General features: G+C 40.8%; 1 protein-coding gene across 3 annotated transcripts in view; it reads left to right on the forward strand.

Moving 5' to 3' along the window:
* Window positions 1-11932: 11932 nt before the first annotated feature.
* The window catches only part of Wars2 (tryptophanyl tRNA synthetase 2, mitochondrial), an 82010-nt gene continuing 74628 nt past the window's right edge, over window positions 11933-19314 (forward strand). For 2 of the 3 annotated variants that reach the window (XM_028877280.2, XM_028877278.2), the window contains exon 1: window positions 11933-12073. In XM_028877280.2, coding sequence (XP_028733113.2) covers window positions 11984-12073 — 90 coding nt within the window. In that variant the 5' untranslated portion in view covers window positions 11933-11983. The remainder of the gene's footprint in view (window positions 12074-19314) is intronic. The other variant, XM_037206929.1, reaches the window with a different exon arrangement.

Genomic DNA, 19314 nt, shown 5'->3' on the forward strand with positions numbered 1-19314 from the left:
ACTAAGGGGACATCAGGAGGGGTACTATCTACATCTTGGGAGAAGAATGTATCTTGTGTGGCTTTACATCTTCAGTCTGCTGAAGAAGAACATGTTGTTTGGATCCTGTTTAAAAAAGCAAATGAGAACACCCAGATTTCCCCCTTGGCTTTGTCCAGGAAGCTCAATGTTTTCTTCCAAATTCCTTCAAATCTCATCATGGTTTTGTGAGTCCTCATGAGCTGCACAGGATACTGGCTCTAAATAGATTCCTGGGAAGAACACTGCAACGGCCTGTGTCATACCAGGGCGTGGGAGGCAAGGGGTAATGGAGCCAAGCGGGGACACCAGGTCCCAGGAAAAAGAACCCACAGCTGGCACTGGTTAGCAAAAAGTTAAGAACATGGGTAGGCAAGGCACATGAGGTGGCCCCAACCTATAACAACCAGACTACTCTATGGAATCTGGATAGTATGTCTACGAGAGTGTACCGCAAGGCCTCTGTCTTATGTGCAAGTCAACCACAAAGCTTGCCGCCAAGTAACTCAAAAATGTTTCTCCATTTTAAAGACTTTGAAAATGTGTATGTGTGTGTGTGTGTGTGTGTGTGTGTGTGTGTGTGTGTGTTAGCAAAAGTCACAGCCTCAGCTGAGCTGACTTTTAAAACCCCTTACTTGATTGAGAGACATTCTCAGTGAGCCATGCTTAGAAGCTTCCTTGCCCTCCCTGTGCGCACACGCACACACACACACACACACACACACACACACACACACACACCCGCTGTACCCAGTATGTGGCTGCTTGGGTGGCAGATACAGGGACAGGAAATACCCACAAGGAGGATGCTTCACAGCTCTGCCCAGGAACATAAGCATCAGGTTCCAGCCAGGCAGAAATCCCACCCCCTTGAATTCAGGATTTGGCATTCACCTGCTAACACCTTGACTTCAGGATTGCTTACTGTAGCAATTTGGGTTACCTCTGCTAGTTTGCAAGCTCGTTGAGGGCAAAAACTGGGTTCTTTATCTCATCTGAGCAAATACAGTCAGTATCTGGATCAGGGAGAAAGGGTACTCAGTTGTTAGTTATGGGATAATGAATTAGCAAACTGGCCCTGTCTTGCTCACCAGCTATTCTGTTAAGATACAACAAATACAGTATACAGTAGCTTAAAACAACAGTCCAGGTGCTAGAAAGAGATGGCTCAGTAGTTAAGATCACTGGTTGCCTGAGTGTGATGGTCCATGCCTTTAATCACAGCACTCAGGAGGCAGAGGCAGGCAGATCTCTTGAGTTCAAGGCTAGCCTGGTCTTCAGAGGGAGTTCCAGGGAAAACAAACTAATGAAAAACCAAAAGCAAAACAAACCAAAGCAAATAAAAAAAGAATACTGTTGGCTCTTCCAGAGGGCCCAGGTTTATGGTTTGATTCCTAGCATCCACATGGTGTCTCACAACCATCTGCAACTCTAGTTCCAAAGTATCAAGCACCCTCTTCTGGCCCCTGTGGTCACCAAACAGGCACATGGTGCACAGACATACATGCAGGCAAAACACCCATACACAAAACATAAAAAATAATTTTTGAGATACAGTGTATTAACTTATAGCTTTTACAGTAAGCAATCCTGAAGTCAAGGTGTTAGCAGGATTGTGTTCTTTCTGAGAATTCAAGAGGCAACCCTGTCTTTTCCTCTCTACCTGCATTCCTTGTCTCAAGACCCTTTCTTATCTTCCAATCTGAGTGTCATTACTACAATAATATGCCAGAGGCCAATATATCTAAAAAGATAATGTGGTGATATTTTGTGTGTGCTCTCACAAATAAAGTTTGCCTGAAGATCAGAGTGTGGAGCTAGCCACTAGAGGCCAGGCAATGGAGGCACACACCTTTAATCCCAGCACTTGAGAGAAGGAAACAGGAAGTGATATGGCTGGGTGGAGAGAGGAAATGATAAAGCAGGGTGGAGACAAGAGCTTGGCTCTTTGAGTCTAAGTAAGGATTCCTGGAGGTAAGAAGTCTTTCTAGTGGCTGGCTGCTCTGCTTCTCTGATCTTTCAGCTTTCACCCTGATATCTGACTTCAGGTTTTTATTATTAAGACCAATTAGAATTCATGCTACAAGAATGAATTTCTTTCTATATTTAGAAAGAAAACCTCTTTAAAAAGAAAAGAGGGTTTTAACTTACAGTTCTGAAAATTCATAGGTAGGAATCTGGCATAGGCTCAGCTCTGGTGAGCATCTTCCTGGTGGCAGGGACACCTATAGGAGGCAGAGATCACACGGCTAAACAGGAAGCTAGAGAGGCAGAAGTGGTTACCGTAATTCCTTTGGGGTCTAATGGCCCCAGTGTCCTACCTGAAGAACTCCCCCACTAGGCTTTACCTCTTAATGATTCTGTCACCTTTCAATAAATGAACCTTGGGGGACAAACCATACCCAAACCACAGCAGACACCTAGGGGTGCATCTTTATCACACCAGTAAACTTTCAGGCTCATGGAGTTTCTGGCTTGAAGTTATTTTTAATAACTGAGTGGGAGACTTGGATTACCATATCTGAGCTCTAGAAAGCCTCTGTCTTGTTATATTTTTTGTAAGTTTACAAGAACTCTTCCTTGTTGTTTTTTGTTGTCATTTTTTGAGACAGGATTTCTCTGTGTAGCTTTGGAGCCTATTCTGGAACTCACTCTGTAGACCAGGCTGGCCTCCAACTCACAGAGATCTGCCTCCCTAGTGCTGGGATCAAAGGTGTGCACCACTACCGACTAGCAAACCTTGTGATGCTTGATGTAGGGGTATTGTTTCTTGGTTTTCCATATAACATCAGTGCCTTAGACAGAAGAATGTTAATAACATGTGGCTGATTGTAGATGTAACCAACCGTCTTATTAAATAAGAAACACAGAACCAATGCAAAGAAGAAAGCCAAAAGATCAGAACTAAGAGCCTTACCGCCTGCTGCAGCTAACCTCTTCAGCCAAGAGACCTCTCCTCAAAAGAGACCTACTTCCTGTCTGTCTTTATATAGTCTTTCTGTTCTGCCTTCTCATTGGTTGTAAATCCAAACACATAACTGCCTCGTCACTGCCTGTATGTACAGTCCTCCAGGTCTTCTATGGTATTGAGATTAAAGGCCTGTGTCTCCAATGCTGGCTGTATCCTTGAACACACAGAGATCTACCTAGCTCTGCCTACCAAGTGCTGGGATTAAAGGCATGTGCCACCACCGCCACACTCTTGCTATGACTCTAATAGCTCTGACTCCCGGACAACTTTATTTATTAACATACAATTAAAATCTCATTTCAGTACAAATAAAATACCACCATAGCTGATAACTTTGGGAAGAATGGTTGTGAGGAAGGAAGAATGGAGGAAACGTGTAAAATAGGCAATGAAGGCCAAGGCAAGATGGTGATACATGTGATAGCGTATTAAAGACCTTGTGGCTATGACAGGACACCTGCCCTGTTGACTGGAAAAATACTATTTCCACAGAGTCATCCACCACCTCTAGATCTTGTCATTTTTCCACCCTTTCTTCCACATAGATCCCAAAGCCTTGTGTGTCGGGAGATAGATTCCTGCTAACTCTAATAATTATAATTCAATAATAAAAGAATTATTCATGTTGCAGTGGAAATATTTATCAAAATTGGAGACAGGTTTTGGCTAGACATCCCTGGGTGTTATTTCCAAAGCATAGGGATCACTGGGTTACAAATGCAATGCCTACATGAACATAAGCTGACACAGCTAAAGTCTGAAAGGAAGTGTAAGAGTCATTTGGTTCAATCACTTCAGTTATTCAAATAACAAATCAGGCTTAGAAGAAAAGGCCTTTTCTGGTGATGGCACAGCCCTGTGGAAATAAAGTCCACTATTTCTTTCTTTCTTTCTTTCTTTCTTTCTTTCTTTCTTTCTTTCTTTCTTTCTTTCTTTCTTTTCTTTCTTTCTTTCTTTCTTTCTTTCTCTTTCTTTCTTTCTTTCTTTCTTTCTCGTTTTCTCTTATTTATTTATTATTTATTTATTTATTTATTTATTTATTTATTTATATGCATTCACTCTCTCCAGGAACATTATTTCTGGATTCCAATTGCCTTAGCTCTCCCAAGGGACATTTACCCGCTGTGTATGTACAACTGCTGTGTGTTTAAAATGAAATGCTGGCCAACAGGACTTCTCAGTAAGCAGGGAGATGATGCAAGCTGAAGGACCGGGTCCAGAAATACATCACATCTTCACGGAGTATTTACTTAAACTGGATTTTGAATAATTTCCACAGAAATTATTTTACCCACAGGAATGCTATTTCTTCCCGCAGGGATTTGACCAAACAAAAAAGAGGAACAAAATGGAGGAAGAACCGTGATTTAGATTTATATAGAAAACATTAGCTGGAACCTAAGTGATATCCCTCAAGTAATCAGAATATTTCATGTACGCTGATTTAGCCAAAAGAGCAAACCACAAGAAAGTAAGCATATATCATAGAATTTTAAAGTGCTTCCAGGGTTTAGCCTACACACACACACACACACACACACACACACACACACACACACACACACACGCCATTACAATCCTTTCTGCTTTAACTCCCTAAACTGTTTATCTTTAAAATATCCCAGCACAGAGCTTACTCATTTGTTCATTTAATCAACCTGACCATATTTACTGATCCTTTCTTGGATGTACCAAACACTGCCAAATAAGTCTGATACAGTAAAAGTCTTATTTCCAGAAGTTTTGATGTCACAATAAAAGTTAACCTAAGATTTAGGGTTCCCCCCAGTTTTGTAATTCTGTCAGTAGACAGCAGGTCTGTACTGAGGCTTTCCATTAGCCCCTCCAGATGCACCATCCACCACCACCATTCTGGTCTCTATTTCTGGGCTTGGCAGGGGGACTTTTGTAGCCTAGATAAATCTTTTTTTTTTTTATTGTTATTCTGTGAGGTTAAACAAATGGAAGAAACAAAAACATCAGATGGTGGGTGGGGCCAGTGAGAGGAGACAGAAGCAGCGTCAGAACAGGCATACACTCACATACACCAAACTGATGCTGGATTGTGACTCCAGTTCCCTCCTAGATGCCTTCCCCAAGAACTTTTTCTCTGTCTTTCTCTCTCTCTCACTCTCTTTCTCACTCTCACGCTCTCTCTCTCTCTCTCTCTCTCTCTCTCTCTCTCTCTCTGGCTAGCAGTTGTCATATAAGCCCTTGTGATTGCCGAAAAGAAAATCTTAAGAACATTTCAAACAGAAAGAAAAACAACAAAACAGTTGAAAGCTAAGGGAACGTCTTCCTAGAGTAGCTGGAGCGGAAAGTTAAGCCAGGATGTTCTATCAACCCTTTGAGGCTTGTGAAAACACCACTCCATGTTCATGTTGGCTGAGAAGTTTATTTTTCCCTATCTGTGACCTGCCGTGCTGGGATGACAGGTAGGGCAGTTTTATTGAGTTGGGCCTACCTGTCTGAATCAGACTCGAAAAGTCCTTCTCAGTTGTCTGTCTCCTATTGCCCATGAGCATAGAGTCAACAGATAAGGGCTCAGTGTAAATCCTGAATCCTTTCTAAATAACTCCATTTTAGAACATCAGAAACCAGTTGTCTAGACAGACATGTTATAATGTGTATCTTCTAACAATCCATTTTTCTCTACTTAGTCTACATTTAAGAAAAAAAGGCATGTAGGTTTAAATAACTCATGGATCAAAATCTCTTGATTTTAACTTCAGGAAGATGAAGATAAAAACATTTTGTGTGAGTTTTTGTAGTCACAGTGAAGACTCTAAATCAGTGGTTCTCAACCTGTGGCATGTGACCTCTTTTAAGTGGAATGACCCTTTCATAGAGGTCACCTAAAACCATCAGAAAACACAGATATTTAAATTATGATTCATAACAGTAGTAAAGTTAGAGTTATGAAGTAGCAGCAAAAATAATTTATGATTGGGGTCACCACAACATGGGGAACTGTATTAAGGGGTGACAGCACTAGGAAGGTTTAGAACCACTGTTGTAGAAAGAGAGGAGAGAAGCAAGATAAAGTTTGATTAAACAAACCAGAAAAGATCCCATCTAAAACCATTCAAGAAGATGGTTGTAGGGTTTTTTGCTTTTGTTTTTTTCTTATGACATGATCTCACCATAGGACAGGCTGGCCTCAAATTTACAGTCATCTTCATGACTCAGCCTTCTATGCTTGGCTTCCAGAAAACATGCTGTGGGATATCGTTCTGTATGCTGTGAATATGTGTTGCTCTGATTGGTTGATAAATAAAAAGCTGATTTGGCCAGTACCCAGGCAGGAAGTATAGGTGGGGTAAGCAGGAGAATTCTGGGAGGAGGAAGGGCTGAGTAAGGAGTCACCAGCCAAACACAGAGGAACCAAGATGACAAGGCAGAACTGAGAAAAGGTACCAAGCCACATGGCTAAACATAAATAAGAATTATGTGTTAAATTAAGTATAAGAGCTAGTCAGCAATAAGCCTGAGCTAATGGCTGAGCAATTATAATTAATATAAGCCTCTGTGTGTTTACTTGGGGGATGCAAGTGGAAGAGATTTGTCCCAACCACCAACCAGCCAGGACACAGGAAAACTTCCAGCTACAGAAACATTTTTGGGGGTGCCTTGCTGAAGTTTACTGTGTGGAAGCTCAATTTGGAAGTAGGAAACCTGTCCATCCCAGTTATGAAGTAAGTGAGAGCCAAAGATGGTTTAAAAATACATGTTACAGAGAGCATATAGATCTTATCTTCGGGACCATGCCATCTGGAAAAAAATATGGCGTTCAAAGACAGTTAACAAAGTAAAATACTTTTTCAAAAGTTTAATTTTACTGATTTTAAAGTTCCATGTCCTCCATGGAAGATGAACGGTGCAGGTAGGAAACACTGAAACAGTCTCTTTGGATTCTCTCTAAGATCCACATTTAAGGATCTGCATTCTCTACCTTCTTTCCAGCCATTCTCTTGGGCTAAAACTACAGCTTCAGAAAGGGTATGGAGAGAGTATTTGCTGTAGGATACTGCTTTTTGTACACTGGTTTAATAAAACGCTGATTGGCCAGTAGCCAGGCAAGAAGTATAGCCGGGATAAGCAGACAAGGAGAATTATGGGAAGGCTGGAAGGTTGGTACCAGCTCTTGCTGCAGCTTCCACTAGAGCCTTTTCATCTGGTGAAGATGCAACAAATAAAAACTAGCAGGCACCCTTTGGCCTGCATCTCTCTCCATGCAATTAGTTCTCCTGCTGCTACACACTAAAGACCACAGGAGTCTGTATTCTGAAGATCGCTGCATCTAAATTGTCTACTGGGCATGCTCCATCTCTTTCCAGCCTCCCCTCCACACACATTCTTTTTAGCTCCAATGAAAACACTGTGGAGTAGGAGTCAAGAACCCTTGAGATTCTTGCTATTCACATCCCTTGCTTTCTCACTTGGTCTTATTAGACTGCACAGTCTAAAAGAGACAGTGATGTCTACCTTAAAACTGCTAAGTGGTCTTTCGAAGTACAAAATGAGTCTTCTGATAATTTTCACAATGAGATAATTTTCACACACACACACAGGAAAAAAAATACTAGAGAAAAAGTATCTTCTAATATAGAGATGAAGAGAACAGCATCACCTTTCTAAAAACCAGATACTTGCTGTTCTTAGCAAGGCACTAATATGGAAATGGAATTTGTGTGTGTGTGTGTGTGTGTGTGTGTGTGTGTGTGTGTGTGTGTGTTCTTTCTCCTGTTTGTGGGATGGTTTGTGACAAGTACTATCTATGGACCAGTTTCATCCAAAGCTGAAAAAGAACAGTCACCAAGTCATTATTTCAGCTTCACACATGCTTTGATGTGCATGGCAGTTATCTCACAGAAGGGTAGGAGTCCACAAATCACTTTTATTTCTGTTTGTATAATGGGTCCAGACTAAGACAGCATGGTCAGAGAACTGTTGCTGTACTCCCATAATTATCAATTTTTCTTCTATTATGGAATCTTTTACTCCACATTAAAAAAAAAAGCATACGCAATATGAAGGGTCAGGTGAATGGGTTATGCTTAAAGTAAGTTTTGAATACAATTGCCATCTAATTTTTGCAGTCTGTAAAATTCTCCTTTAAGTGAATAAATGTGTAGGGCAACTCTCCATTACCTTGATCAGCACCTCATACCAACGTGACACTTAGAATTAAGTTAAAGAAACAAAACTGGATACTTTGAGACTTGGGGGTTGATTATACTACAGGAGCTAAGAGTGGGTTTAAACTCTTCCCTTATCCCATTTAAATCTAACTAGGTATAAACTCTCCATTACTGAGGAGTGGAGGTGTGTCTGCCGAGGTGGAGGTTCCCTTGATGTTCTCGGACAAGGAAACCCAATCCTCCTTTCTGACACACATGGTTGCAATAGACACAGCTCCTCAACTGCCAGTCTGGTTTTAATCTGTTGTTTCTAGCAAGGGAGGATTTTCAGGGAATGTTAAGAAGAGAGCAAAATTACCAGACCTTACTATAAAATAAAAAGTGTTGATGAGAAATCAAATTTTAAACAAGTGCTCAAACTCCTAAACACGAACACATGTAGACACACATGGTGTGTGCTACAAGTTTAAGAATACGAAAGTTTAATATTTTAAGAATGTTTGAAGACTGCTCTAGTAACTAATTTATATCTCATTTTGAGAAAATACTTCATCTTACTCAAATGATTCCAGAAGTAAAATGCTGTCATTAAACAGGGTGTGTCATTTAAACAATACTCTTGGATAAATTTTTGTATGAACAAGTTTAGCATTGTAACCTATTTAAAGCATTAATCATTTTGTATGGAAACACTTTTAAAGGATTTTTAAAGATTCACAGTTACTATTATTAAAGATATTTGTTAAATTAAGCAACACCTGTATACTGTTCCTTTGGAAGATGGTTTAGAAGGCGGCAGCTCTTTGGTCGTTCTTTCAGTACTAAATACGAAAACACTATTGTAAATACTAAATACTATTGTAAATACTAAACACTATTGTAAACACTAAACACTATTGTAAAAAGTACAATGCTGAATAGAACTGGCTCTAATGGGTCTTGTGTCCTTTTATGTCAGTTGTTGATTAAAAGTTGTTAAAAGTATCCCAATTTTTTTTAAAACCATAAGTCATATAACTTGTTAAAATAAAATTTAGATTTAAAACATATGACTGCTCTGTGTAAGGCACTTACCTAAGTGATTGGAGAAATGTTAATATTTATGAAGTTTTTATAGTATAATAGATATTATATAGGCCTTGTCCAGGCAACAACTAGTTATTAAATCTCCAATGACATCTTACAGTTTACAAATAATTACCTCAAAGTGCTGAAAATGCATTGATGATACATTAACATAAATAATCTTTTCCCAAGAGTGAGCCCAGGTCTCCCCATGTGTCTTCCATTGCTTCATGCTTGCAATCTGCCTTGTATGAGTCTCAGTCGGTGCTGCCGGAACGACGTCATGTAAATCTGTCCTTGTGTCTGTGTGTCCCTAGCAACGGGCTTTTATTCTGCATTTATTGAACAGCAAAGAAAGCATGATGTGGGGAAGGGATGGATACTTTACAGATATCTTTAACAGAATTTTACAAAGAATGAAACTTTACTGACTTGAACTGACCCTGATAATAAACAAAAGCTATCAAGCAGTATCTAACTGCTACTTCCAGCATTTGTGGTGGATTTGTTTGTAGGGTTGCATTCAACCTATTTGTTGCTTTCAACAAATGACTACCATATAACACAAAAACAGCCACATGCTCTGGGTCAGAGGCATGGAAGAGTATTTATCTTAACATTACAGCTATTCATTAGCTTAGGTTATTACATGGAAAATCCAAGGCAAGCAAGATTAATTATTACATTATTCCCTCTCTCTTTTTTATTTTTTGAAATAATATCATTCCCTCCTTCCCTGGTTGTCTTGGATTTGTTTGTTTGTTTGTTTGTTTTGGCTCCTAATACCATGTTTTGTAGCTCAAGTCTCTCCTAAGGTCCACATTCAGGTACACAGTACATGCACCTTGAATTTAACTGTCAAAACCAAAATCACATTGATATGTTCTGTTAAGGGACGAACTAAGACCTCATACCTGTAATTCCTTCCCTGCTCACTTCCAGTTACAACGATGGTGCTTGAACTTCAAGGTCAATTGCACACTTAGGAGATTTTATTATATGATTTGAGTTTCATCTTATCCTTAGATTTGAACTTCTTAGGAGTACAGGCACCTCATATACAACCTAACCTCCCATGACCCCTTGGTAATTTCCAGTATATGTTTCATACGACTAATATAAGAAATACAATAGGATTGTGCCAAATCTGCCCCAGTTACATTTTTACTGATTCTTAATCTGAGTTTTCAGGTCCACTGATAGAAGTCAACTATCTTAATACAAATCACTTTCTTCCACCGAGCATCATTGGTTTACTAAGCTGTTACTAAATCACCAGGTAGCACCAGGTATTTCACTCAGGGCACTAAAGTAAAGTTGGAGCCCCTATGACCACCACATAGGTCTCAAAAAGCCACTTATGGTCCCCTAGGAGAAGCAGGCTTTGTTCTTAAGAGACACGAATAGAAAGCTGTGTCTGGTAGCTAGGTCAGAAAAACGACCCACTTGACTTTTTTTTTTCCTGTAAAAAATAAGTCAGTGGAGGGAAAATGAAATAGATTTAGTTTGACCTCAAAACCGTGAGAGCAACCTCCACAATAGACTACTGGCAATGGTCGAGAGAAAGCCCGAACTGACCTACTCTGGTGATAGGATGGCCAAACACCCCTAACTGTTGTGCTAGAAATCTCATCCGATGACTGAGGGAAGCAGATGCAAAGAGCCACCATGGTCAGGCCCCAGGTGGAGCTCCAGGAGTCCATTCAGTGTGAGAGAGGAGGGATTGTATGAGTGAGAATTGTTGAGACCAAGATTGGAAAAAGCACAGGGACAAACAGCCAAACTAATGGAAACACATGAACTATGAACCAATAGCTGAGGGGCCCCCAACTGGATCAGGCCCTCTGGATAAGTGAGACAGTTGATTAGCTTCAACTGTTTGGGAGGCATCCAGGCAGTGGGACCTGGACCTGTCCTCAGTGCATGAGCTGGCTGTTTGGAACCTGGGGCTTATGCAGGGACACTTTGCTCAGCCTGGGAGGAGGGGACTGGACCTGCCTGGACTGAATCTACCAGAATGAACTAAATCCCCAGGGGAGTCTTTGCCCTGGAGGAGATGGGAATGGGGGGTGAGCTGGGGGATCAGAGGAGGGAGGACAGGGGAATCTGTGGCTGATTTGTAAAATTATAAAATAAAAAAATTAAAAAATAAATTAGTGTAAGCAACTAATAGAATCTCATCAAAATGAAAAAAAACAAAAACAAACACAAACAAACAAACAAAAAAACCATGAGAGCAGATTTTTTTTTTTGGTCTTGGAGGGTAGTGCCCTTTGGTTCAGTATCCATGAGTACAGAAGAGCAAGCCATGTAGGGTCTGACAAATTTTTGTAGTAGAAATGGATGGGGCAGAGGCGGGGGGGGGGCGGGGGGGGGATAGCTTCGCTAGAGTCAGTGACTTATTTTCAAAACTGCAGGGTGGGAGAATGCCTATTTTTGCCACCTTTGGTGTCCATGGTAATCCATGGGCCGCAGGTTCCCAGGAGCCTTGGGTCTGTTTGACGGCCCTGGTTTAGGGTGGGTGATCTCTTTCACTTCCATGTTTAAAGTACAACTTATTCCCGAGGGGAGAGAGTCTCCCTCAGGGAAGCCGGCACAAAGAGGAAGGCTGCAGGGAAAACACTAAAGCCTAGTCCCACCTCACTCCCGGACGCACCTGCCCTGTAAACCCAGGAAACTTCCCTAGCTCGACCAAGAGCCACCTAGAGGACGAGCGCATGCGCAGTAAGCACAACTCGGGCTTGCCCGCAAACGTCACTCCGGGCCAGGCGGCTCCGCCCTTCTCAAGATGGCGCTGTGCTCCGTACGGAAGGCGCGTGAGTGTTGGAGCTTCATCCGGGCACTTCACAAGGGACCCGCAGCTACCCCTGCTTCCCAGGTAACCTCCGGCACTGATTTCTCCCTCCTTGCTTCCTGTAAAGAGTCCCCTGCCCTTTCTCTCCGAGGTCCTCCTAGCCTATGAGTGTCCCCGACCCGGAGCGTGGCGACGTCGCAAACCCACGTGACAGAATAAGGCGATGCGGCTGGAAGGCTCGCGCCCCCGGCCACGTGGCCACCGTTGCCAGGCAACGCAGGAAGCCATCTCTTGAAAGAGCGCGACTGTTGTCAGAAACCTAGTTGCTCTGAGGCCTTTCTATGCACTGTTCTGTCGTGTTTTGTTTTAATATTTCCTTTCCAAACAGCTACCCCGGGTGCAGCGGAGAAAGCGGAAAAGGTGCCTTAGGATTGGTCTTTAGGTTGGTTCTGCAGCTAGCAGCGTGGAACACCTTGATCCTTAGGCCTGTATTCACCAGGCCCTGTAACCGACAACAACCCAGAGGTGCTTTGCTGTTGCTTGCCTGACAGCACTGAGGTTACCACGACTGCTGCTGATCTTGATACTTTGGGTTGAGACCCACCATATTTGCATTTTACCCTCAAAACCAAACAGTGGCTGGAGGTCTGCTTCCACTCGTTCAGATAGGCACCATACATCCCAGAATATGGCTTTTTGATTTAGATTATCAAGGAAGTAAGGTCTGAGAGAGGGAAGGAAGTCTGAGCTTCTGTGATGAAGCTCCTTCATCGCCGTTAATGCACAGATGTGACATGAGGATGTCATATCATAACTGATGTACTGAAAAGCAAGCCAGCCTGGAAGTTAGGAAAACATCCCAAAAGTCCCTGGCTTTTTCTGACATTTGCTAGCTGTGTTATAGATCGAGTCTCAATCCTCTGGGCTTATTTTCTTTAGCAGATGGGATAGAGGAAGAGTTGAACTGATTGGCATGTTAATGTTTCCAAGGCTGGAAATCCTGTGGGTTCATGACTATAAAGATAAAGTATAGCCAGTGAGTGTAGATGAAAACCAACATGTAAGATTGTGTTTCTAATCATCCCATAAGTTACTTGTTCTCTGAACTTCTCTTTTCTTCATTAATATAAACCTCACAAGATTCTGTAAGAATAAAAAACATAATATACTGGAGACTCAGCAAACAGCTATTCAAATGTTACTTCAAGTTTTAAGAAACAGTGTTAGGTAAGAATTGATTCCAGCTTTAACCATCAAATGCTGTTTTCCTTGAGGTTTGGGAATTTGATTCTTTAGAATAGAAATTTGATAGGCATATTAATGTGTATGCAACCAAGAATTTCTAGGACAGATTGCTATTTTAAAACCCTTACTTTAGCTTTAAATAAAAAGAATTAAATGTTAAAGTACTGTTTCTGCAGTGTCATAATACCTATCACTTAAAAATGATGGCATGAAAGACGAGGGCAAGCCCTGCCTGATGGCAGAGGCCTGTAACCCCCACTATTCTGGAGGGTAAAGTGGAGGCAAGAGGATCACAAGTTCAAGACCAGACAGGGCTACAAAGTAAGTTCAAAGTCAGTCTGGTAATTAAGTGAGATTTTTTTTTTTTAATCTCAAAATAAAAAGTAAGATGATGGCTGGGGATACAGCTAAGGGGCAGTGCACATGATGACCGAGGTGTAAAAACACTAATGAAGTCCTCCTGAAAGACTGATGAAAGGGATTAAACATTGTACTTACAATATGATTGCAATAGTGTTTGTACATAAGTGTTTGCACTTAGGAAAAAAGACTGGAAGGAAACAACCTTCTTTAACATTTTTGTTGTGTTTTGTTCACCCTAAATAGTGGATTAAAAGTAATTTAAGTGTGCTTTAAGCATTTGCCTCATGTGTTTCAAATTGCAGATATATCACTTTTATAACCAGAAAAATTTGAAAGCATAAATCTCCATACAAAACTGTAGTCACTGGTGCTGTTTTGGCATTTTAGGTTTCTGAAAGAGATACCTGTCCTATATTGCCATTATTAAAGTGGCCTTGGAAAACGACTCCTAAAAATTTATGGCCACTTTTTCCTGTGTGTGTCTTCTTTTTCTATTGAAAAGCTTCCTTTGAAGTCCAAGGGATTTTGTGAGCAGATGCACAAATATGTGAAGGAAGACTTGGATTCTCAAACCAGATGCACTGGACATTTTTATGACATCTCATAACCTTTGTAGAAAACAAAAAAAAAAATTTTTGTAAGAGCATATTATAATAGAAGGAATTGCATATTTATCACATAGGAGGTTTTTTTTTTTTTTTTTTTTTTTTTTTTTAATCAAACCAAGAATGGTTAAGTTACTTGGTTGTTGGTTTAGGCTGTGCACTTGCCCCCTGAGGTGGGAGCTGACACAAATGAGCTATTAGGGTGCTTTGTTAGAAGCTGTGCTGAACGTACTGTGAATCCTAAGTTCTTTCAATGTTTTGGGAATTTTTTTAAGCAATATCTTGGATAAGAAATGTGTTATTTGTGAGAAGTGTGGCATATTTACTCCTCAAAGCGACACGTACACTCAAACATAAAGTAGCAAGAAAGGGGCTAGAGGTGTGGCTAGTGCTTGTCTAGTATGGGAGAGGTTCTGGGTTTAGTCTCGGTATTTTCCGGAGGGGAGCAGGGGAAGAAAATCTGAATTAGAGCACATCATACCATATTCATCGTGGATGTCTACAATTTATGTGAAAATGGTTTATTTTGTCAGGTGTTGCTTGACAGGAAACTGTTGAAATCTGACGAGATGAGAGTAATCACGAAGTCAGAGAAATGAAAATCTGACGTGATGTTTAAAGGCTGATGGTATTAGGTACAGTTAAGCCTGTCATTACTGACCAAACACAAAATCTGTCCTTCTTTAAGCACCCATTCAGGATTGTATTTTGGAAACAATGAAATAATCTTGGTTAGAAGATTTTTGCAAGACTATTTGTAATCATTCACTTCACATATAAAAAGTCCTTTTTCTTTCTTTCTTTTTTTTTTTAACCCCTCCTCATCCTAGGTTTGGCCAACACTGTCCTATTCTTTTTCCTGCTGATGGTCAAAATGTGTCAGTTTGATCAGACTGTTTGATCAGTTCTGCTTTCTTAAGCAGGGCAAGAGGGCGCTCTGTGGATCCACCCTACGGCTTCTTTTCATCTCAAGAAGTAAATACATTTGTTGAAAATGCCCTTTAGGTTAGTGGTCTATGTGGACTGAGTTGCTATAAATATAAATATCTCAGGTCTTTGAAAATAACTCTGGACAGCCAATAAAAACCACTGAAGGTTTCTGCTGGAAACACAGAAGAACTGTAGATAATCCTTAGGGATGCCACAAGCAAGGAGTGCTGAAGAGAGAATACGGCTGCCCTGCAGATTTCTTCTGAGTTTATTATTTTCATACCTGCATGTGCAGAACTGTCTATACAAAGGAGCTGGTATGTGTGTGTATGTTTGTGTTTGTGTAGATAGATAGATAGATAGATAGATACATACATACATACATACATACACACACACATACATACATACATAGAAACATAGATAGACATATTTGTATAGATATGTACATATGTATATATAGATATATTAATGTATATATGCCTGCACATACATATATTTACATCTTTTAGAAAAGAAAATATATTTGGTCAGCACACGCTGTGTGCTAAAGCATCATGATCTATGCCATGCAAACCTTATCTTACTCTTTCCAATAGTTTTTGTAACTCTTGTTTTATGCATATTATGAAAGAAGACACTAAACTCAGGGAGAATAGTTGACTTTCCCAAGACACAGAACTAGTAAAGAACAGTGCTGGGATGCAACCCTGAATTGCCTCTGGTTTTTTACTTGATCAGGAATTACCTCTTATCAGTGAAATAGTTTAGGGAGTAGAGGAATACCCATAGCCCTTCTTGTCTGAGTCCTCCTCCCCAATCCCACACAACCCAGGGCCTCTGAGGTGCAATATTGAATTTCTTTCTTTTCTTTTTTTTTTTTTTTTTTTTTTTTTTTTTTTTTTTTTTTTTTTTTTTTTTTTTTTTTTGTTTTTTGAGACAGGGTTTCTCTGTGTAGCTTTGCGCCTTTCCTGGATCTCGCTTTGGAGACCAGGCTGACCTCGAACTCACAGAGATCCGCCTGGCTCTGCCTCCTGAGTGCTAGGATTAAAGGCGTGCACCACCACCACCACCACCACCACCACCACCACCACCACCCGGCCTTTTTTTTTTTTCATTTTTATTAATAATTAATTCATTAATTTTTCTCCAGCCTGTAGCTAGAGTTTTCCTGCCTTGTCCAGTCAGGACAAATCTCTATTACCCGCCAGTCCCACAGCCGCTCAGACCCAACCAAGTAAACACAGAGACTTACATTGCTTACAAACTGTATGGCCGTGGCAGGCTTCTTGCTAACTGTTCTTATATCTTAAATTAATCCATTTCCATAAATCTATATCTTGCCACGTGGCTCGTGGCTTACTGGCGTCTTCACATGCTGCTTGTCATGGTGGCAGCTGGCAGTGACTCCTTCCGCCTTCCTGTTCTTTCTTTTCTCCTCTCTGTTAGTCCCACCTATACTTCCTGCCTAGCCACTGGCCAATCAGTGTTTTATTTATTAACCAATCGGAGTAATTTGACATACAGACCATCCCACAGCACCAGCCCCAACATTTTCCCCTCCCTTCCTCCTCTTCTCCCAGTCCCTCCCCCAACCTCTCCTCATTCACTCCTCCTTTCTCTTCAGAAAAGTCCGGGTCTCCTATGTATGTTAGCCAGCCATGGTGTATCAAGTTGCAGTAAGAGTAGGTACTTCCTCTCCTATTTAGGCTAGATAAGGTAACCCAGTAGGAGGAAAAGGTCCCAAAAGAAGGTAACAGGGTTAGGGACAGCCCCTGCTCCCTGGCTGTTAGGAGTCCCACAGGAAGAACAAGCTACACAACTGTAACATACGTGCAGAGGGCCTAGGTCAGTGCCATGCAAGTTCTCTGTCTATAAGCCCCCATGCCAGGTTAGTTGATTCTATAGGTTTTCTTGTGTTGTCTTTGGCCTGGCTGGTTCTCATAATCCTTCCTCCCCCTCTTCCACAGGATTCCCTGAGCTCTGTCTAATGTTAGGCTCTGGGTTTCTGCATCTGTTTCCATCAGTTACTGGGTGAACCCTCTCTGATGACAATTAGGCTAGGCATCCATCTATGAATAGAGCAGAATATCACAAGGAATCATTTCACTGACTTTTTTTTTTTCTTTTTTGCCAGTCCTGTTTGGTTCAATCCTAGGTCTCTGGGTCATTTGGCCTCTGGGTCTTGGACCTCCAGGCAGTGTCAGGTATGAGCTCCTTCTCATATTATGAGTCTCAAGCTGGACCAGTCATTGGTTGGCCACTCCCATAATTTCTGCACCCCCTTTGTCCCAGTGTATCTTGTAGGCAGGGTAAATTGTAGGTCAGAGGGTTTGAGTCTGGGTTAGGGTTCCAATCCCTCTCTTGGAAGTCTTGCCAGGTTACTGGAGATGACCAGTTCAGGCTGAAGCTTCCTTTAATATAAAAAAGAGTTTGTTGATCAGGACCATATTTGATGGATAGATTATTATTTAGGAAGCTGACCTGAAATTGAACATTAGTACTTTATAAGGAGAATATAGTATTTGTTCTGTTTACCAACGCCCTATGAGTATAGGGTAGTCATCAAGTACTGTTTTCCTTCCCTGGGTCTTTCCATCTTTTTGTTCTTTCTTACCTATCTTGCTTTCTCAGGGCTTACTCTCCATGAAATGCTTGTCCTTAGGCAAAAGGCAATGACACAGTTTCATCTTGGGTCTCTGCCTGGTGTGACCCCCAGCCTTCTCACAAAGAATACTTTTCCTGGTTGTGTTCTTGACGGTAGTGCACCCTAGTGTTGGGGAGCTTTTTCTTCTGAACACCATAGTCCAAGCCCAAGTCTTCCTTCTAGATTTTTCTCAGGAAAGATTTACTCTTTGGGGATTGAAGCTATGCCCTGGTATAACATGGTAGGTACAGAGATGATTTATAGACAGAGATGACACACTGACTCCTGGCCTGGGCATTTGCAGATTTCTCTATATTATTTCTTACTAAGACCCGAGTTTATTGCCATTTGGAGTTGACTGAGCAGAGCAAGATCATATCTCGGTCATTGTACTGCCCCTCATGTGAGTTTTCTTGGTCCTCTAATCATTCACTGAAATTCATCTATAGCTCTCTTTTCTCTTGACACAGCCATTTTTGTTTGTTTGTTTTTCTCTTGAATGCTGCCCCTCCATTACCAGTTGAGTTTACTTCTGATTGGCTAGCAAACTGTCGTTTGACTGCTTCCTTGCCTCTGGAGTTGGAGTCAAGTCAATGGGATATCCAACCATGAGAGTTCTTGATAGTTCTGCTTCTATCCCTATGCCAGGGCAGCAACCAGCATTCAGGATGTCCACTCCTTCTCCCCTGTCTCCTGTTCAAGTTGACTCATTGGTGAGACAGCTTCAGTGGGAGTGCAGCCCTGTATGGTCAAATACAACCCTCCCTGATCTCAGTTATTGGGATGTTAACTGTAGATTGTTTTTAACAACTCTTACCTTGTATACATTTTCAAATAGAATCTATTCTCTTTAATAATAATATCATATTCTAATATAACACTCTGTATTGTCCAAAATATTTCACATATTCTCATCTAATCTTGAATACAAAAATATAGAATTTCATTATCTAGCTGTCCAAAATTTCAACTCCCTGATAATATTTCCATTATGCCTTCTCCTACTCTTTAAAAAAAAAAAAAAAAAACCCAATTCAATGATAATAGCAATCTAAGAAAATATCAGTGTTCTTTCAAGTTTTAATTTAGTGAGTATTTTCCTATTTCTATTAAATCAGTTTAATACTTAATTCATTTGGGGGCCCTATTCTTATTGCTAAGGGTAATGATAATGGGGAGAATGTAGTGCTAGCAAACATTCATTGAATGCCTGCCTTGTTCCCAGGATAGTTTTTAAAGGTATCAAATACATATTAGCTCATCAACCTCCCAACTCAGCTGGGTCCACAGATAAGAATTCTGGGAGAGTTTAATAAGTCACTTGAGGTCATGTAATGTGCAAGTGTAAGAGCCAACATGTGAGCCCATTTATTCTGATTCCAGACCCTATACATGAACTCTGAGATGACAGGAATATCTAAAAGAAATCGTGCATGTTAATTTGCTGATAACCTCTTTGAAAACTTGTAAGTATTCCATGAAAACTACTTTTCTTGTCATGTTGACATACTGGGTAGACATTCTGAATCAACTTT

This window comes from Peromyscus leucopus, chromosome 6, assembly GCF_004664715.2.
Source record: "Peromyscus leucopus breed LL Stock chromosome 6, UCI_PerLeu_2.1, whole genome shotgun sequence".
Taxonomy (NCBI): Eukaryota; Metazoa; Chordata; class Mammalia; order Rodentia; family Cricetidae; genus Peromyscus; species Peromyscus leucopus.